At 46.1% G+C, this 22,053-nt stretch overlaps 2 protein-coding genes across 2 annotated transcripts; one reads left to right on the top strand and one right to left on the bottom strand.

Annotated features, from left to right (window-relative positions):
• Window positions 1-3,241: 3,241 nt before the first annotated feature.
• F5J12DRAFT_781360 (uncharacterized protein) lies at window positions 3,242-4,026 on the top strand (the record flags this gene model as incomplete). Its single annotated transcript, XM_051742554.1, has 5 exons — window positions 3,242-3,323; window positions 3,381-3,629; window positions 3,690-3,887; window positions 3,945-3,980; window positions 4,001-4,026. The coding sequence occupies 5 exons, from the start codon at window positions 3,242-3,244 to the stop codon at window positions 4,024-4,026; spliced, it is 591 nt and encodes a 196-aa protein (XP_051601578.1).
• Window positions 4,027-4,352: 326 nt separating this feature from the next.
• Window positions 4,353-5,471, bottom strand: F5J12DRAFT_781359 (uncharacterized protein; the record flags this gene model as incomplete). The annotated part of the gene is made up of 5 exons (XM_051742553.1): window positions 4,353-4,397; window positions 4,443-4,489; window positions 4,568-5,057; window positions 5,162-5,189; window positions 5,332-5,471. The coding sequence occupies 5 exons, from the start codon at window positions 5,469-5,471 to the stop codon at window positions 4,353-4,355; spliced, it is 750 nt and encodes a 249-aa protein (XP_051601577.1).
• Window positions 5,472-22,053: the final 16,582 nt, after the last annotated feature.

Below are 22,053 nucleotides of genomic sequence, written 5' to 3'. Positions count from 1 at the left end.
TTCTCTCTCCACGCGAACAACCTTAGGGACTCGCCAGCAGACAGAACCTCTGTCAGATCAAGATAATAACTCAGCCATAGGGGTTATGACAAGTTTGGCCTGTAGACTCCCACCTCGCATGCTTCGTGCCTATTCCATTTGAAGAAGTCACCATGCTCAGGCATAACACCGCCTCCACCTGAATTGGTAGGAGATGAGAATGAATGGGAAGTTGAGGCTATACTTAAACATAAACGTGCATGCAAGGTCAAGTCATCATCCAAAGAGCCCGGTGTAACCCTGCAGCAAAAATACCTCTATCTGGTCAAGTGGCTCAGTTACCCGCACTCCCAAAACAGCTGGGAGAGTGAGGACAACCTTATAAATGCCCCAGAGGTTCTCGGGGAGTACAAGCATGTTCACAACCTCTGAACATGATATGTCCTACACCCCCAACACTGAAAATCCCAGCTCTGACTACTTTGACAATGACTTCCATGCCAACATCGATGAACCCTATGACCCATCTCACCCATACTTTGATCGCTATGCCAGCACCCCTCCATGCCTCTCAGAACCACCTGTATGCCCCCATGGAGTGCTATGCTCCCCATCCCCTGCAGTATCCTCCCACTCCTCATATGCAGGGGCTTACCAACCCCTTCATGACTCTGTTGCCTCCACCTTGTGCCCATACCTGTACCCAGTCATCCACTCAGTCCCCTCTTCGCAGAGAGCTTGTAAGGACGCCCACAAGGGAAAGTCCAAGGCTCACTCAGGACCATCTGAACCTCACTATGATGCCTCTTTCAGACCCTGCAACACGCCCCCACTCTCCCAAGCTGGTTATAGATCCCCCTTGCCTCTCCCCTGCTCTGGTACATCTGCTCCAGCACCATCTGTCACACCAGCCAACCTCTTGGCCCCCACAGTTACACCTGCAGCCCCCTCTATGACCAAATGGGTGGCTCCTGAGGCAAGCATCTTCCTTGGTTATGTGTGGCTGCTTAACGACTTCGAGCGCTGGGAATCACACAGCTGGAGAGCAGGAGAATGTCATGAACATCTATGGGTGTTGTCTAAGATCTTCAGAAGCTCAGAAGTGATTGGTAAACAAGTACATGACCAGGTAGGGACCGCAGAAGCAAGTTTCGAAGTGCATACATACGAGGACATTGACAAAACCAACTCCTCCATCCTCCAAGAAGCTCTTAAGACCCAAGAGGCCATTGTCAAAATCATCCATGAAGACTACGGCCCCTCCCTCATTTCTTCCTTTTGCGCCTTCCTCGACTGAACCCCCCTCAACATCGTGGTTCGTGGGTTCCTCCCTCTGACATGTCAAGCAATGTCTGGAAGATCAGGCCTACCTGAGGACCCTCTCGGAAGAGAGGCATGTGAGGTCTTGGAAGAAAGGACCAGAGTTAAAGCCAGAGGAGGTGGAGAAGCTGAAGGAGATGTTGAACAGAGGTGTCATGATTGCTGGGAGAAGATTATACCAGGCCAAGGTCGAGAACACTTCCAAGCCATCGCAGATGCCCTCACTGCAGTCCCCTTCAATGGATCACCCCACAACTGGCTTGACTTCTTCGCCCAGGCCTGAGGTGACGCCGCTGGAAGGGCCCTCTTCTATGCTCATCACACATCAAGAGCTCTTCCAGCAACTCCCTTTGTCCCTGTACCTATCTCCTCTCTCAGCAAGAGAGAACTTGGTGGGCTCATTCCCGTCAATTGGCAGCATCCCCTGCATCAATTTGCCTGCTACCGATGTTCATGCCTTGGACATTGGTTGTCTAACTGCCCAACTCGCAGTGGCAACTAACTCCAAAATCCACTCGTGGGTAGTCCAAGGCCTTTATTTGCCTTCGGAGGACCTCAGGCCTTGAGGGGGGGTGATGTTATGCTGCGCTCACATTGTTCCCTCTTACAGACACTTACATAACCCATTCACACTTCATCTCGCCTCTTGAGGTGTTCCCTTTACCTGCAAGCCACTGTCTACACAGTTGGACTTGTGTTCCATACATTTCCCCTTCTCTGTTTCCTTTTATGGTAGACCCCTGTCTACCCCACATTGTGTTATAGCCAGGCATTGCACCCATTCCCCTTCCTTCTGTGATCTGCTGGTGGCCCTGATCCATGCAGTCATGTGATGCATTTAACCCTGGTTGAACACTCCACTTATGACTCGTACGTGGTTAATCCCTCTCACCTGTGCAGGTTTAATCCCTCGTTTACCCCTGTTCCCTTCTGTCCACAGTATGGTTGCCCTTGCACCCTCTGCTTTAGGGAACTGGTGAGCGATTAACCTTGTATTCAAATGTTTGACATACTGGTACTGTACATACATATATAAACCCACATGTATCATACCAGTCCCTCATTCGAAATCTACTTTGCAACCACCCTTAGCTCTGCACACTGTACCAACAAGGACTCGCCAGTATGACTTCAGTTGGCCAAGACTAGTGTTCCATTGCTAGTGAAGTTAAATTACACGTCACTTCTCACACAGTCATGTGCTTGTGCTTCATCACACTCAATTCATGATGCGATACGAGTCATCAGCATAACAGGTGCCAGGGTGGTAGTGATGGCAGCATGGGAAGATGCCAATGGAGAGGTGATAGTTGGAGTGTGAGGAATTTGTTCTTTGTGCAGATGAGTACTGCCAGATTTTGACCAACTCATCCAGACATGATTTCAATGATGAATTGGGTAATGGCAAATTATTTGAGGAGTTGGACAAGTGCCAGGATAAATTTGTAATGTATGCACAAACAGCATTTGGGAATGGTGGCACTGATGCTGAGTCACCAGATGAAGATGCTGCTCCATGGTCAAGGCAGAGAAAGAGCAATGGGAAACCTAAAACCATCCTGCTGGTCAGTGAAAACAGCACACTGTACATCCTGAACATATTGGACATGTGGGCACCAAAGTTGAAGGATATCATGCAGACATTTGTGACATTTCACTATCGTATGTATAACAATAGGGGAAATACTGTTCATTGAAATGCATTACAGGGAAGGCCTGCAGGAATTCACAGGCAACTGTTCCATGGAGTGCGATAACAACCAACACTGCACTTTATATTGCACCACAGGTTCTGCCACCTGAGGTTCCCTTCAAAGAGCCAAGTCAACTTACCCAGGACAAGTTGACAGCAATCTTAGAATGGTGGCAAGAGAGAAAAGAGCAGCATCCCAACAATATATTCAGCTTCAAGAAGTGGAGAGATGCTGGGGGGTCCCTCTGAATGCCAGTGGCAGAGGCTGACAGCAGTGGAGTGAGGATGTGTGCGAAGCAGGATTTGGATGGGAGACCAGAACACTCAGCAGGTGAAAGGATGATGGATAAAATGATGTGGGGTAGGAGGAAGCTGTGATGGCAAACAGGTATGAAGGAATGCAACTGGAACTTAAATGTGCTGCAATATTATCTAATGGGGAACAAAGTTGTAGGGTCTGATTCTGACGATGAATCCAATCTCTGTCAAATTCCACCAACATTACTATCAAACAGAAATGATGGTACAGGCACGGGCATGGTGGATGAAGACACTGCAGAGGCAGTATCATTGCCAGATTCCCAGTGGTGGATTGCCAGATGCCAAGTGGCTGAGGGTAACACCTGCCAGCCAATTGGTAAGCCAGCAGGATCACAACAGCTGAATATTGTTAACATTAATGGCTGACATGTTTCAGCCATCAGCAAGGAACCATCAAATGCCTTGCAGCAGGTTGAGGGCAGCATCACAAGCCCTGTGCAACCTGTGCCTGATGCCTGCTGCATTGATTTGCCTGATTCAGTCCATCTGGCAGATCCTTTGGCAGTGCCAACAACTATCAGGAGAGACCATAAACAGGAAGATTCAAAGTGCAAGTTGCCCATTCCATTGATGAGTCAGTACTTGTGCCATGGTCACTGAATTGTGGATTCAATTTATCTCTCAATCCTAGTACCCATGCACTGGACCAGCATAGACAATATGAGGGGTATGTGGCAATCAAAACAGGTGTGGAAGGCACCAAAGCAGCCTGATGACAATGTTCCTACTCCTAGTCCCTCCAAGAAACATAGGCAATGTTAGCATTTGTATTTTACATGGCCATGGAATGTGATACTACATTTTGACAGCCAATGGCTGCATTACAACAAATCCTCATCCAGTTCCAATTCATCCTTGCCATCCCAATTGCTGGTCATCAAATCTTGTATATATTGCTGAGTCCTTTCCAGCTGCACTCTCCTTGCAAGCAACAGGTGGAACCAGATGCTTGATTGCACCAATATATTGCTGTAGTGGTTGTAGGCTGCAATGATTGGCCCATCAGTAGTGGTGTTAAGATGGGGCAGGTGCTCATCAGTCAGTCCCACAAGAAGAACTGCAAGCTGCCATGCTTTTTCCACTGCTGGATGATTGATATATATGTGAGGGATATCATAAAACAACTTACATGTTGTAATTGGCCCTTTGTCATGAAGTCCTTGTATACCCAAGTCACTGGAGAAATGTTGCAGCACTGAAAAGCGAGCTAATACACTTAATACTGGCAGCAACAAGAGATGACATGGTACTGACCAGCAGTGGCATTGGTGGCTGTAGGCTGGGGGGATGGTTGCCATGATATAGCTGGGATGGGCTGTGGCTCAGAGGCTGCTGCACCATCTAACCACTCATCCATATATGCATGAACCATGGGAGATGGCACAGTTTGTGGAATTTGTGCAGATGCCAGCAATGATCTAGGTGGGGGTGAGACTGCCAGGGAAGATGTTGGTGAATCCCAGCTAGGTGCAATGGCAGCCAAGGATGGCATGGAATGACTTGCTTGCCACACCTCCCATTGTTGATCAGCAGCAGATGGCTGCAACTCCAGTGAAAGTGGTGGTGAGTCCCAAGATGGCACAAGCATGCTGAGTGATGGCAGGGAAGGGCTGGCATTTGGTGGCATGGAGGATGATGGTGATCCTAGCTGATGGCCTGAAGCTGTGGCATTTGTGGCTGCACCAAATGGTAGAAATTCTGGCTCATCTACAACCATATCTGTATTGTCAGCACCTGGCAATACCTGCAGTTTATTACATGGGGAGATGACTGGTGAAGGTTATTGATAGTTGTATCTTATAACAACTACTTACGTCAAGTGTCCAGACTGCCTGGCCTCCACCTTACTGACTTTTGCTCCATGATATTCAGCAATCTGTAAAATGTTGATAAGTTGATTGCAATGTCAGATTTGGCTATTTTGGCTTGTTTGTCTACTGGCCAGTGTTGATGCCAGCACAATGGTTCATGAAAATATAAAATGCAGCTGCACTGCTGATGCAATTGTCAACTATCACTTGACTGCACTGCTCTTGCACCAGTACCCCACTTCCACAAAAATGTCCCAACATGCTGAAGCATCCCAAACTGCTGCCACCACCACTCCCTCCATCACTCTCCCACATGAAATAGTCACTAATGCTGCAGACATAGTCATGGCAGAGCTTCTGACACTCCATGACCACAGGAACAAGCAATACTGGAAAAGAGCTATGCATGTCATTTGGGAACAGTTGGTTTGTGGCATGCCAATCTATTTATCCTGCAATATTTACAACATTCCAGACCCATGTGTGCCCTTTGGTTGAGGAACTGCCCTCAAAATTCACCATCCCTACCCACATCATCACTGCTGAAATGATTATGAGAGATCTGGTGGTGCTTATGGTGTTGAAGGAGTGGCTGAACTTTGACAAGATCAGAGATGCAAAGGATGCCAATGTCACAGACCATCCATGGTACCAGATTGGAAGGCCCATTGATAAGGGCAAAGGGCATGCAGTTCCATTAGACCCACTTCAGACAAGTGACAATGCTGCTGCCACCACTGAGACTTTGGAAGAACCCTGCAGCTGACCCCATGTAGTCCATTTAGTCACAACATATAGGTAGCCTGTGTGCCAAAATGCCAACACTTATATAGACCCTGTGATGGGCCCCTCTAAATAGATTAGCCATGACACATGGACAGGCCTGAGGGCCTATAGTGAGAGCAACATATGTACAGGCCCATAAACACAATTCCACATCATATGGGAGGGCCTGTGGAGGGTAAGGATGCTGCAACATATAGATGGGCCCGTGACCAAGTAAGTATGCTAAGCTACTGTAAGACATGGATGGGCCCACCTATTGTATCATGAAGAAGGTCACAACATATGGATGGGCCCGCCCATCATATGCTTTATAGGGTTGCAACATATGGATGGGCCTGCCTGTCATATGCTTTATAGGGTCACAACATAAAGAGGGGCCCATCTATGATAGATTACAGAGTTGGCAACATATGGAAGGGCCAGTCTTTGGGATAATATACCCCTGTCACAACATATAGATGGACCCATCCATAGCAAGATGTATGCCTGTCGCAACATAAGGACAGGCCTGTCAGTAATATCATTGACAGTGTCACAACACATAGACAGGCCCATCTAGTAAGATGCATCCCTGCCACAACATAAAGATGGGCCCATCAGTAATGTCATTTATAGCATCACAACATATGGATGGGCCTTTCCATAATACCATTTATACCATCACAACACATGGGCAGGCCCATCCATAGTAAGATGTACCTGTTGCAACATAAAGACAGGCCCTTCAATATATATCTTTTACAGGGTCACAACACATGGATGGGCCCATCTAGTAAGATGCACCCATGTCACAACATAAAGATGGGCCAGTCAGTATTATCAATTACATTGTCACAACAGATGGACAGGCCTGTCTAGTAAGATACACCCTTGTCACAACATAAAGACAGGCCCATCAGTAATATCATTTACAGTGTCACAACACATAGATGGGCCCATCTAGTAAGATGCGCCCCTGTCACAACATAAAGATGGGCCCATCAGCAATATCATTTACAGTGTCACAGCACATAGATGGGCCTGTCTAGTAAGATGCACCCCTGTCACAACATAAAGACAGGCCCATCAGTAATATCATTTATAGTGTCACAACATATGGAAGGGCCCTTCAGCAGTATCATTTATGTGGTCACAACATAAGGATGGGTCCTTCAGCAGTATTATTTATATGGTCATAACATATGGATGGGCCCTTCAGTAATATCTTTTATATTTCGATAAAACCAGGACAGGTCTGTCTAGTAAGATCCACCCCTGTCACAACATAAGATGGGCCCAACACCAATAGCACATATAGCATCACAACATATTGATCGGATCACAGCAAAATATTGAGGCAAGTGTCCCAACATGCCATAATTTTCCAACAAGCTGCAAGTGGCTTGCCTGCTATACAATTCCAACCTCATCCACCCCAAGCATGAATACTATGCAAGACATGTCTATAAACCCCCCATGGATGGTGAATGGAACTAACAGACTGCATTGCATCATATATGAAAGCCAGATTTCAAGAGGAGGTATTCAGCAGACCTTGCGCCCTTCCAGATATATCAATTCCATTTCCAGTGTTATGTGAAGTGGATCACATATTGTCAGTAATCTCACAGGCCTATCATCACCCAAGTAAGTCCATCATAATGGTGCGATGGAAGTTTTCATCTTTCCACAGTCAATGTCAGGAAAATTCAGGGTGGAAAAACCTGTGATGCAGAAGCTGCTGAGAGATACATGGAAGTGACTGAGCTGTCCATTCTGGTGACTGACTCAAACACCATCTGCATTTGGTATTTGCTGGATGCTCTCAGCCCAAAAAGAAGGGTAAGGGAATGCAGAATCTCATATTCTACTGACTTAATGCAATGGCAGGCCGACGTATGGAACCACCTTTATCTTCTGAGGGAACCACTGCAGGAGAGCATAAAGGCTTCCCCACAGGCATGGCAGACAGACAAGTCATATTTCTGTGATAATGCTGAGTTGAAAGGTGCCATCAACCTGTCACCTGCATGGTTTCAACAGGGTCATGGGGTGGGTGATCATTTCTTTCCTTGTGAATAAAGCACTCATCTGTCTTGAAGCCCCAAAATGGTTTCCCAGAAGCCTCATGGCTGCTCAAATCCAGGATGGAAAACACTTCTACAAGGGAATGGGTCAACCAAATGTCTGACACCAATGCCCTGTTATCTGTGATCCTGCATGTCATCCATCCACCAATGTATGCAGATGGCAGGGAAGCATTGATCTGCCTTGGCAAACAGGCAGAACAGCGGGTGGATTCAGATATGAGCTCCATACTGCTGATATGGAGCTCCACATATAGCAGCATGTCCGTGATGGTGAATTGGGCAACTTGTTACCACAGGGATATCAATGGATGGGATCCATGGTATGACATGCTGGTAACTGTGGGTGACTACCTGCCCTTGGACTTTGTCATTCCAACATTGAATCTGCAGCTGTGCTACAACCCAGGGATGATCATTGCATTTTCAGGTTCAGCACTGGAGCATGGGGTGGGAGCTGTAGACAGTGACAGAGCATGCCTGGCATACTACATGCATGCCAATGTACATCAGTTGGTGCATGTTCCCATGTGTCAATCACTGTGGATGGATGACCTACTACCTAGACCAGTTGCAACTGGACAACTGTTGATTTGAAGCTGCAAAATTCAATGTAAGATTTAGTAGGCAATGTGGATCTTGTATTTTATTAGGATATACTGGCTCTTGAACTTTGGATGGGTGGTGTTGCCAAGATTTTGCAAATGGGTGGGTGCTTCAACATCATAGATTGGGTGGGTACTCAGAGCTAAAGGGTGTGCATCATAAACTGCAAAAAAAATAAACCTACTCAGGCCATCATGCAGATGGGCAGATTGTCGGACATCGCATGGATGGGCAGGGGTTCAGACATCATGTGAATGGGTGGCATCTCATAAATGATTGACATTTACAGCAATGTATATTCAACCAACTCCACAGTCAAAAACATGTAAACTATTGAAGCAGCATGCCCAACAACCCGCACAATGCCCACCACCTAGTGTAGAAATGGTCAATTTGTCAACCCCGACCACTGACAACATTGGCATATTTCCAGATATTTTCGATGCAGTAGTTTACCTGCTCCTCAATATGGCCATCAAGACAGTCTGTGATTGGCACATCAGGCAATGGCCACAAGCCCTGGGCCATCATCAACTATTTGCAGTGACAAGAATAAGCAGCATACCTTAAAAAAATCCCAGGCTGTGGAAAACAATCCCTTGCCTTGCAATCTTTGGGAATCCACTGCATATTCCTTGGAACAATATAGCCACCAAGGGAATGCAAAGCCAGAATTGGGATCAGCTGTGTGTGGGGTCCAATGTGGGATGATGGTGCTGATATTGTCAATTATGCTAAATGTGCAAAGGGGCATTAGCTGTATTTGATCACAGAAGCTAACCTCATCATCTTGGTGTCTGAGGTACACATGGTAGCATGCCAGGAGGGGAGGAGTATAACTGGCATGCAACACCATCAGAAGAATCCAGCTATTAAGCTGATTCTGAAGGAATTATGTATCAGTCACACATTGTGAAAAATTGATGTAAAACCTACCAAGTCCATTGCTAGGTTTGCAAACCAATGCATGGGCCATCCCATGATATTGGCAGTCTGCTTCAGATGTACAGAGGCCACCTCGATCTGGCACACCAAGTAGAGGATACCCATCTCTACCACAGACTGGCAAGATGGGTGTGATTGGCTGGTGATGAATGGCTCAGGACAATTTTCAAAGGCAGAATGTGGATAATGAATGACTTTCATCAAATCAAGCATATTGACAAGTCAAAGGCCCTGAGAGGCTGCACCATACTGGTCCCTTGCAGCTGTGCCCAATTCTCTCACAATGGCATTTGCAGCCTGCACAAGGTGCCTATTGAGGGTGGGATCAAATGGTGTGTTGCTGGGAGTGGTGTTTCTGTGATAGTGAGATACCACAGCATGTAAGGCACACAGGACTAAAATTATCAATGTCAAAGGTGTATCAGATTAAGCTCATGCCCATACCTTGATTGCATTGTGGAACAGGTGCCAATCCCCATTGTTCCATTTGAAGAGATTGCTGTGCAGATGGGAGTTCACCTACATAATCGATGGATATCACTGATCACATGAATAGAACCAAATAAATGCTCACTGTTGCATATTTCCTTGAAAAGATCCCTCATCTCTGATCATTCAGGCATGCCAAAAGTCAAACGGTTTGCACCATTGTCCTCATCCACTGCCAAGTCAAAAGATTCGATGGGTACATTTGAAACAAGTGGGGGAGGCATTGGTTCCTTCATATCCTGCAATTGAGCAAGCAGGTTAGTCAGAGAATCAGGTCAAGGAGATCAGTCCCTCAGATATGATGATTCGCAGGTGATGGGCAGAGGAGATGGTTCCCACACATTCTGCAAGTCTGCCAGAAAATCAACCTGCATAGTAATGTCTTGTGCAGGTGTTGAAGACCCATCCATCCTGTATAATTTCTCAGGCATGACTGGCAGTGCTGATGGTTCCCACACATTCAGCAATTGCTTGAGTAGATCCACATTCATACCATCTGCTGGGGGAGCAGTTGGTTCCTGTTCATTCAGGAACTGATTCATCAAGTTGTCATGTGGATCTATTACTAGAAAATTAGTTTGTGTGTTAGCTTGAAGGGCAATCGTGCCAACTCACCAGCCACAATTCTGCCCTCTGCCAGAGCAGTTGGCTCCCTTTCCTGCAGGAACTGATCCACCAAGCTTTTGCATGAATCTATAGTGAAAGAATGTTTGTTGTTTAGCTTGGAGAGAAATCATGTTCACTCACCAGCCACAATATCCATGTTTGACCCTGCCATATCTGCCCTTCCACTTGAGACAATTGGTGGAGGGGTTGGCTCTTGCAACTCATGCAGTTGTACTAGCATCTCCTCCAGATTTTTGGACTGCTTCACATGGGAGCCAGATTGCCTTGGCTCAATTGGTCTTACATTAGCTGTGGATGGCTTAGGTTGCTGGATCCAACAATGAAGACAACCTCACCTTGATGACAGAAACAAACTTGGCAGGACTGTTCAGTGGACATATTTGACAATGATGGGTTCACTGATAGGTTGATGATCAATCAAGATTTAAACTTGTAGGAACAATGGCAAGAATATCATTCACACTGTGGGAAGCAAGATTGGACAATGGCAGACACAGCCATATTTGGTTCAGCAAGGTTGGACAATGGCAGATGGAGCCAAATTTTGGGTAACAGCAATACATGGGAGATGAGCAGCAATATCTCCCTACATAGATAGCTACCAGTCACTTCCACATGGCCAATATGTGGACCTGTCCTGTTCAGCTCTCCACTCAATTGTCGTGCTCAACAATCCTGCTTAACTATCCCTCTCTCTGATATCAAAGATGCCTCTCACAACCACCATGGTGTCATGAGCTACCATACATGCCATACACTTGTATTCTAATGTGTCACACTAGGCTAAGCCCTCTATAGACCATACACAAGTTCCAAAAAAGGTTTCCACTCTGACTGTTTGAGGGATTTGACAACTACTTCTGCTTCTGATTGCTGCCTGTTTGCTTGTGCGATCTCTTTGCATCAGGAGATGGAACATCTGCATCTGGCCTTGCAGGGGCCTTTCTGACATGAGGTGACTTCCAGGTGCTCCCAGGGATGCCCTGTTTCACATTTGCAGATGTTGCATTGGTGGTCACAGATCCATTATGGTCTGGCTCACTTGATTCTGACAGAGCCTGCTTAATATACAGTGCAAACTTGTTAGCCATGACAGCTGATTCAACATGACCAAACTTGCCTGGTGTGTGTGCTTCAGGGCAGATTTCAGCTTTCCACCTTTTTTTCTGCTTGTTGACCCCTCCTCAGTTGGGTGGTCAGTGAAAGGAATGCTCTCCAATCCATCTTCATCTGCATATTCTGAGTGGTCCTGTAGTTCAGTTGTGTACTCGTTCCCTGAGTGCAGATCAGGGTTTGCTGCAAATATAAGTTACAGTGGGAAGCTCACTATTCAAGGATGTTGCTGTTTTCTTTGAATTGGATAGGGTGGGCAAATGAGTGTCTTCATCAGCTTCATCATTGGAATCATGGCTGTTGCTTTCCTGCCCATTATAGTCAGTTAGCACTTTATTTTGCAGATGATGCACCAGGGTCTTTGCATGGGCTGGAGGTGCAGAGAGCCACTCACTATGGGAACCATCAGCTGGTGGGGGATTTGAGTGGGAATGAGAAGGGAATGGTGTCTTGGCATGGTTTTGCCTCCCGCCAGATACCTGAAGACCAGAATTACATTAGTGCTGATCTGTCAGGCATGAAAATCACACATGGTGCACCTTTTTAGCAGAGGGACCATCTGTTCCAACATTGCTTGCCTCAGCCTCACTGTGATCATCAAAACTGTCATCTGTGCTGTCATCTGCACTATCATCCATGCTATCATCTGCCACTCCCTCTTCCTGTGCTTTACCCTTGCCCTTGACATTTTTCTTTCCAGGATTCTTTTTGCATTTGGGGGCAGGTGTCTTTCAGTATTTCCACTGCCTCACAACCTGGAGGGGTGCCAAAGTTCTATCCACTGGTGGCTGCAGCTTGCCAGATCAATCAATCCATTTCTGAAATCCAAACACATCATTTGGATGGGATTCCTGTTGCTTGTGCCAAAAGGACAGCAGCTGGGTAGCTGTTGTCATCCACATGTGATTTGGGTCACATTTGAAGGTAAATCCTTCAGGAAGATGGCAGGCTGCTATCATTTCTGCTTGATGATGACCAAAATTCTTGAATGGCACTGCTGACAAGGGATTTCTGCATGCTAATCCTGATAGCACTCATCAGAGATTGAGGACACTAAATACTCTGGCCACTCATGGTAGTGAGCAGTCACAAATCTGTGAACCATTTTTTGTAGTTGGTCCTGGCTAAGGCCTGCAATTTCTCCTATCCAAATCTCTCCATCAGCATTTTTCACCAATTTCACAGAGTCAACCTTGCCAGTCCTTGTTGCTTTGGCCACTGTCTTTTTCTGAGCATGTTCAGGACTTGACTCACCATCATGCTTGGGTGGTGTTCCTGGTTCCTCAAATGTTTCCCCAAGGTACTCTTGCCAGCTTCCTTCCAGTGTGTGGACATCATTGAAGGGGATTCCATCCATGATTTCATTATTGAAGTCCATACTGTCATTGCATGAGTCTTACCTAGGCCTAGAGGAGAATATGGTGGACTCATGTGCATGCCTGTATAGTTCCCTCCTCATTTTTCCACCCAGCCATACACACTATGCACATTCTGCAATACCTCCACATCTCCATTGCAAAGTTCCAGACATACTTGTACCCATACTTGGCTGCATTCCTGGGAACCAGGATAAATTGAAGACTGGGAAGTTGACCTCATACAATCACACCTTGCTTTTGTCTCTGGCATGGGGCCTTCCTGCCCATTCCACCTTTCCACTATATCTTCAGCTGCAGCCAATTGTTCCTCCATCAGGTTGTCATGAATAAAAGCTGTCAATGCATTCTGATACTGTTGGATCTGCTTGCTTCCATGGGTATCACCTTCTACTTTCATTTTTGCAAGCTTCTCCTGTATTTGCTCTTGGTACAATTCACAGACCACTGCCCACACAGAGTATTTGTAACTGCATCTAAGGGTAATGTGGGGCTTCTTTGACTGGAGGGGCTTTTTCAACCAATCTTGTATTAGCTACAAGGGTGCTTTGAATTGTGAGCATCTGAATCAGAACTTTTAGAGCATACCTTGCACTTGGCCTGGATTTGCTCCCTCTCAACTCCTTGTTCCTGTCCAATCGCTGCATCTCCTCCCATATGGATAGCAGAACTGCAGGCTTCTTCTTCCCTGCTTGCCTCCATTCCTGGCATTGGCACCCAAGGATCTCCAACTCTTCCACTTCAAACCTTTCTTCCTCCCTTTCCCCCACATCTGATGGTTCTATGTTTCCCTCACCATCAGCATCATCTCTTTCTGTCTGATCCCAGGCATCTGATTTGTACTGGGACTCCATGGAGTATGATGTGGTATGATGTATAATGGTGTATAATAGATGGTTGGCTACTAAGTTTTTTCACACCCTTGTTTGGTCTCAATGCATTTCAGTACTAGTGTGGTCATGCCAAGGAATTTGTTCAGACCTCCATGAAGCAACTGAAATATCCAATCAGGCTGATCTCTTTGACAGGATCCTGCCCAAAGGTGGATTAGCTCCTGGTTTGCATCTGGGCTGTCAGTTGGCTTGCCCAGTCATATCCATACTTATATTGATACTGAACATCTTGTTTCACCTTCATCAGCTAATATAGCATCCAAATTCACCATCATAATCCAGGCAAAGCACCCAGGTAATGTTGCAGCAGGAAGGGAATGTGCAGGCAGGGATTGAGTAGTAATAAGAAGGCAGCACCATGCATTGTGCAAGGCCAGTGTAGTTGCATTTGTATTTATGCCCTGACATGTGTTAAGGTACCAACATTGATAGAGCTAAATGATAAAGTGACTTGCACTAGCAGTAGCATTTCTAACAACTGACCTCATACTGTGAAATCAGCAACCTCCAGATGGCCAAGGGAAGCACTCAAAAGAGTATGAGAATGATTGGTCCTACCCCAGGCCATCAGGGTGAAGCAGCTGGAAGTCAAGACTCGAAGAACTGGAGGTAGATATAGATTGTGATTGGTAGAAGTTGTGATCACACAGCCAGATCCAACAACCCCTGTCCATTCTCCCTGATCCTCGCCATCCAAGCATTCAAGGTCTTGCTCCCACAAGTACTTTGATGCATGGGCAGATTCAGCCTTTGATGGACATGAAAGCATGAGCCCACTGGTCCAGCAACTGATGTTACCACAGAAAAAGGTATGCAGCAGTTTGCCAACCCAAAAGTGGACTTCACATGGTGTGTCAGATGCAGAATGATTACATCTGTGAATGGGTTCCACAGAAGGGGGAGTTCTTGAAGATACTCCTGGAGCTGGAAGCCTCCCCAGAGCCAAGGAACTGCACCTGGTATGGCAATGATGGGGTATATGGATGTCTGGATTGCTTGCATCAGCCCCTATTCTGCACAGAATGTTGCTAGAAGAGTCATGAGAGCCTGCCTTTCCACAGGATCCAACAGTGGACAGGGGACTTCTATGAGGAATCTGCCCTCCACATGGTGAGAGATCAGTTGGTTGCCCAGAATTACATTCACATCAAGACCCACAGACTGGCATTCAGATGCACCTAGGACATGGCAGAGCACCCTGTCCCCATGCAATCACACAAGCCCAGCAAGCAGCAGGTGAACCTCTGCCCATGGATGATCAAGAATGGGAAGATGTGGAAGATATTGAAGAAAACCTAAAGCACCTCCATCCTCCAGTGGGGTCAAGATATCTCACCATCATGGATGTCACAGGTGTTCATTTCATTGTAGTGAATTGGTGTGAATGCAAGACTGCAGAAACCTGATACATACAGTTACTCAGAGCCAAACTATTTCCCTCAACATTCAAGAAGCCAAGCACCACATTCACATTTGTGGTTCTGGATGACTTCCTGAGGGACAACCTGGAATGTGGAATGTCTGGTATGAACTATTACAGAAAGTTGTGTCAGATCACATCCAGTGTGTTTCCACACCTTGTTCCAGTAAGATTTGGTATTTTGGTTCCAAGTGTTGGAATGTCTGAAGGGTCAATCAGGATAGATACCATGAGCTTCTATGGGTTGCATGGAAATGGCAATACCTCAAGCTACTTAAATGGAATGGATTCTGCAGGACAACCAGGTCAGCAGAGAAAGGTGGACTGGCATTATTTTGTGCAGCATGCCCCCAGCCTGGAATAAATGTTGATACTAATGAGGATTTGGACCAGTAAGTGGCTCCAATAATGCAATCCTCATATGCTGACCTTCTCCAGCTGGCAGTTGACCTGCACAGTAGTAATGGACAGAAACTTTAAAGTGGAACACATGCATGAGCAGAAATCCAAAGATCAGGTGTGGTTGATGGACAGACTAGGTTATATGGTGACCAATCCGCACTATGTGGACTATTTGAAGGCCACTCCACATGTTGCAGAGGTATGAATTCATTCAACCCATGCAAAACATGATCTGAGCTCAGGCACAGAAATCCACCTGCAACAACCACAGAGCTATCAGTCAGGCAAACACAGCCCAGGGAAAGCTTCATGCAACCGGAATTGGGGCAACTGCATGCACATGGCACAGATGCTTTTATCTGCATTGTGTTGTTGACTTCCAAAAAGGAGAAAGGTATGAGGTTGAATCATCAATTTTGACACCTGCTGATGGCGCTGCAGACAGTTGAACATGGACTACTCTTTGGCAAATGCATTGGGATACAATATGGAAGGGATCAAACAAGTGGTTTGCTTCTATGACATTAACTGCTCCTACATGATGAATCTGCAGAAGCATGTGGGTTGAAGTGAGATGATTGATATCCCATCATTACTTCAGATTATCCCTGGAATTGGCATATGGAATGTGCATGGACACAAGAAGGAATGTTATGCATGGTATGCCCTGCTGTTCATCAAGGGGGCTGGATGGGTAGACAGAGAAATCATTGAAACATTGTGGTCCATCCTTAATGTGGCATCCACATCTGCACACTGGGATGACCTCACCACACTGCCAAGAACTGCTGGATTTCCAGATGAATGATTCCAACTTCATGAAGATGATTTGGATTGGTTAGTCTGAGGATCCACTTGCAGCGCACTCTCTGACATCCAAGATTAAGTGGATAGCCTATCACAGAAGCTCAAAGTGGCTTGAGCAGCAGCACCATTGGTGAGGCAGGCATATATAAAGCTAGATGAAGCCTTGACTGCAGAGCAGCGAAGCAGCTGGCAAACACAAGAGATTCATGCACTGCATGATCACATTGATGACCCATCTGTCATGGACATCTTCAAAGTTCAATTAAGGGCAGGTATGGAATCCACCTTTTTGGATAAATGCAAAATACTGACATATCACAAGAAGCACCAACAGTGCATGCCATCAAACTAGTGTTATTGGAGGAACCAAGACCCAGCAGAAGCCTACATGGAGCAGCTAGTTGGCTAGCATGCAGTTTACACTTAGAAGAGGCCATAACCTCACTTCACATGGACAGAAAGGATGTCAGGGAATGGGCATCAGAATTGAAAAAATTGGCTATAGCATGCCATGCTGATCACATTGCATCTGAACAATTGGGTTTTATTGTGGATGCCGCAATTTACTTGAAGCTGCACCTTGAAGCAGGCTCCAACACTTCCACCAGCAAATCTGTACAGCAGACTGTGTTTCTCAATGCAAATTCAGAGCAGGATTATGCTTTGGATGATGGTTGGCTGGACAATGTGGGGGATGAGTTGCCTGCTTCAGATGGAACCCAGGCAGGACTGCAGGACAAATTGCCACTTCCATCCACTCTTGGCATTGATGCATGTCAAGCTCAAGGGCTTCAAAATCTTGCAGAAATGGAGCTGAAGCTTTGCACAGGTCAAGCTAATGATGTGCTACATGGCCTCCATCTTACATTGGCAGACAAGGTGGCTGTCTTTTGGGGGGTGGTGCACACAGCTAAGAGCTATTCTGCAAAAACTCAGGCCTGGGATATGATCCACACTATCAATGTCTCAGTAAAACAACAGGCCACAATTTATAATCAATGCAGAGATGCCATGCTTGTACTTGGCACAGGTGCAGATATCTTAGGACATTATCAAGAGCTTCATAAAGAAGACCTGGCTGTGCAGACAGCGGCCTTCTCCCAAAATGCACAGGAGCACCATGGAACCCATCTTCCATGGTTTTGGTCAATTGACATCCCACAGGACACAGAATCAAAGAGTTGGATGTCTGAATGTATGTTGACCTTACTGTTCAACAGTGCTTTAAGGTTGATGAACTTTCTTCAATTAGTTTATTGCATTCATTGGCTGCAAGCAAAATCTGTCAAAGATTGTTGGGAAGAAGAGGAAGAGCTTGTAATATCAGAATTTCAATGGGCTATAAGTTTCTTCAGATTTTGAGCAAAAGAATGGCATAAGATACAGATGGGAAGCAGTGCTATTGGAGCTCCTGGGGTGCAGTGTTATGCAGTGAGGCGGAGGATGATGTATTTGAGGTTGGCTGAGCATGCCAAATGCAAATGGCAGGCCATGAATGCGACTGATATTCAGTTTGTTCTGGAGAAAGATTTGTAGTTAAATGTTAGCTTAATGTGAACCTGCAGTTTCCATTCCCTGCCCTTGCATTCCACCCTGTAGCTGATGGGCGGGTCAGTGGGTACTTTGTGGGAGACATCCAGTGGCAAGCTAGCCCATTCATTCACCTTTCACATGTTTTATTTCCATTGTGGATATGTCTGGTATGACATGAGTATGTATGTCATTTGTCTTGAAAGGCTCATGCATCCATGGGCTGAGGTGAACAGCAACAAACCATTGTTGGGAAACAGAATACTCATTTCTCACTACAGAGGGTGAATTGGTCACTAGTGACTGGCTGAATGCCCTTGGTTGTATTTCCATCTGTGGAGAAATATTTATCTGCTCATTTGCCAAGCTTCTGCCTATCGAAATACATTGGCTCCTGCAATAGCAGAATGCAATGTTTTCCCTGAACTGAACCTTGCAAATCTCACAATCCACTCATTTGCACATGTCCCACCTGTGGGCATACCTTGGATCCTATGTTAGCACAATGAGAATATTGCTTTGCATTTGCATCTGATGACTGATTGCTCTCAGCCTTGCATCTCGCACAGTCCGCTCATTTTGAAGGGTTCTGTCTATCAGGATCCATTGAATGCCATGTTAGCAGGTCAAGACAGTCCATATCAACCTTGCATATTGCCCAGGCCACTCATCCTATTATTAGCTGTTATCTTGTTTTGTAACTCTCAAGTGAACACTGTAAATAGCATAGCCCACTCATTTGCCAGGTGTCCATCTATTCAGATTCATCAGCAGCTGTATTAGCAGACTCAGATGTGTTGGCCAAATCAGACTATTAATTGCATTTGTGTTGAATGGCAGGTTGCTATTGCATGTCACACAGTCTGTTCATTTGCAAAGGTTCTGTCTATCAGGTTCCATCAGCTCTGGTTTTAGCAGAATGAGACCATCCTGCTATCTCATTTTTTAAGTTTCAAGTTAACTATTCTATGTCAAAAAGCCATGCATTTGCTAAGCTTCCACCTATCAGGATACATTAGCAGTTGTTTTAGTAGAATGAGATTATCCTTTGCAATTCTGTTGGCTGTCTAGCCATTATTGTCTTTTTCTCACTCTTAAATAAAGGTTGAATATGTGATGCGGCACAAGTGGTCAGTTAAAATGGAAATACAAAATGACATTATATGTACCATGGAGGAGTAAAATGATAGACAGCCTCATTCACCCTGCTGTCCTATCTGCCCTTGTCTCATCTGCCAGAGGCCCTAAGAGATTGATGAGATCGTCACCCAATGCTCATCCATATACCTGAATATGCAGAGCCTCTAGCTCACAAGCCATCCTGTCCAGCATCTGCATGGTTTCATCCTGTTGTATTTGGAAATCATACATTCGATCCTCATAGTATTGGCAGTGGGCCTCAGCATTGTGGAGTCGATGTTCCAAATCTTTGATTCACTCTTTGATTGTGTTGGATGTTTGTGACACCTTGGTGATTGGGGTGCAGACGGGTGATGGTGCACTGGGAGTTGCAGCGGTTGCGAGTTGGACAGGTGCTGCTGTTGTCAATGGGTGGGTGTCTGCTTTGAATACAAGGGTTAACCATAGCATAAATGTAGATTGATTAAATGTACCTGCTGCCATAGATCCCTCTACCTCCTGTGCAATGGATGGGCCAGCCTCAATGATCAAATCCACTCATACAGTGGCTGGGATTGGGTGGGAATCCCTGTGTTTGAATGCAGGAATACAAATCTCTAAATAAAATTTGAGTCAGCATAAATACGTGAAATTGTGAACATACTGAGTGAAGATCCCTCAGGGATCGTCTCTCCCTGGTTGGAGGGCCCAACCCCAGCATTGATGGCTTTGGAAGCCATTGAAACATGTCACTTTGGGGGACATTCCTTTGGACTTTGGGATTCTTGGGCCTCCATCATCAGGGACAGACTTTGAGCTCACTTTTTTCCCCTGGCTCATGATGGATTCCATCGAGTTGGAGCAGAAATCCCACCTTTGGCATGGCTACATCGAATTTTGTGACCATTGCATGGGAAGCAGGACTTCCTGGGGTTCTTGTAGCATTGGACCTTGTGTCTGTGGCACAAGTCACAGGAATGGGGGTCAGGGGAAGGCATCCTTCTGGCAGCTATGGCAGTGCAACCATATAGTCCATCTGACAGTGGACAAGGCTTGCATTTTGATTGGCCCTGAGTGGGAACGTCTTCATCATCATCGGTTTCTGCTGTTGCCTTCCTAGAGTGGGATTGACATCTGGATCAATGGGATGTCATTTTCGCAGCAGCTTTGCACTTCTGCCTGCCTTGCACTGGTTCTTCCTCATCATCCTCCTTCTCTGGCACCTCTTCTTCACCCTCATCATCCACCTCCATCCTGTGTGAGCTATCCACCATCATTTGCTCCACCTCTGCCTCAGTCACTTTCTGTTTTCCTTTGTCACTCATAGGCATTATGGTCTCTTGAGCAGGTGGTGTTGGTGTTGGCACAACACAGGGCATAGGGAGGCCTAACTGGTGGTAGTTGTATCAACACTCAACAATGTCAAGCCACTTGTGGTTGGCAACATCAGTTTGGAAGGGGATAGGGTGGTCTTCCACTCAGGCCACAGGTGCTCAATTGAGCCAACATTGTTGAGTGTTGATACAACTACCACCAGTTAGGCCTCCCTATGCCCTGTGTTGTGCCAACACCAACACCACCTGCTCAAGAGACCATAATGCCTATGAGTGACAAAGGAAAACAGAAAGTGACTGAGGCAGAGGTGGAGCAAATGATGGTGGATAGCTCACACAGGATGGAGGTGGATGATGAGGGTGAAGAAGAGGTGCCAGAGAAGGAGGATGATGAGGAAGAACCAGTGCAAGGCAGGCAGAAGTGCAAAGCTGCTGCGAAAATGACATCCCATTGATCCAGATGTCAATCCCACTCTAGGAAGGCAACAGCAGAAACCGATGATGATGAAGACGTTCCCACTCAGGGCCAATCAAAATGCAAGCCTTGTCCACTGTCAGATGGACTATATGGTTGCACTGCCATAGCTGCCAGAAGGATGCCTTCCCCTGACCCCCATTCCTGTGACTTGTGCCACAGACACAAGGTCCAATGCTACAAGAACCCCAGGAAGTCCTGCTTCCCATGCAATGGTCACAAAATTCGATGTAGCCATGCCAAAGGTGGGATTTCTGCTCCAACTCGATGGAATCCATCATGAGCCAGGGGAAAAAAGTGAGCTCAAAGTCTGTCCCTGATGATGGAGGCCCAAGAATCCCAAAGTCCAAAGGAATGTCCCCCAAAGTGACATGTTTCAATGGCTTCCAAAGCCATCAATGCTGGGGTTGGGCCCTCCAACCAGGGAGAGACGATCCCTGAGGGATCTTCACTCAGTATGTTCACAATTTCACGTATTTATGCTGACTCAAATTTTATTTAGAGATTTGTATTCCTGCATTCAAACACAGGGATTCCCACCCAATCCCAGCCACTGTATGAGTGGATTTGATCATTGAGGCTGGCCCATCCATTGCACAGGAGGTAGAGGGATCTATGGCAGCAGGTACATTTAATCAATCTACATTTATGCTATGGTTAACCCTTGTATTCAAAGCAGACACCCACCCATTGACAACAGCAGCACCTGTCCAACTCGCAACCGCTGCAACTCCCAGTGCACCATCACCCGTCTGCACCCCAATCACCAAGGTGTCACAAACATCCAACACAATCAAAGAGTGAATCAAAGATTTGGAACATCGACTCCACAATGCTGAGGCCCACTGCCAATACTATGAGGATCGAATGTATGATTTCCAAATACAACAGGATGAAACCATGCAGATGCTGGACAGGATGGCTTGTGAGCTAGAGGCTCT

Source organism: Pisolithus orientalis (assembly GCF_024613125.1).
Source record: "Pisolithus orientalis strain OTSU chromosome Unknown F5J12scaffold_8, whole genome shotgun sequence".
Lineage (NCBI taxonomy): Eukaryota > Fungi > Basidiomycota > Agaricomycetes > Boletales > Pisolithaceae > Pisolithus > Pisolithus orientalis.
The sequence above is the reverse complement of the archived record's forward strand: the minus strand, read 5'-3'. Positions and strand labels throughout refer to the sequence as shown.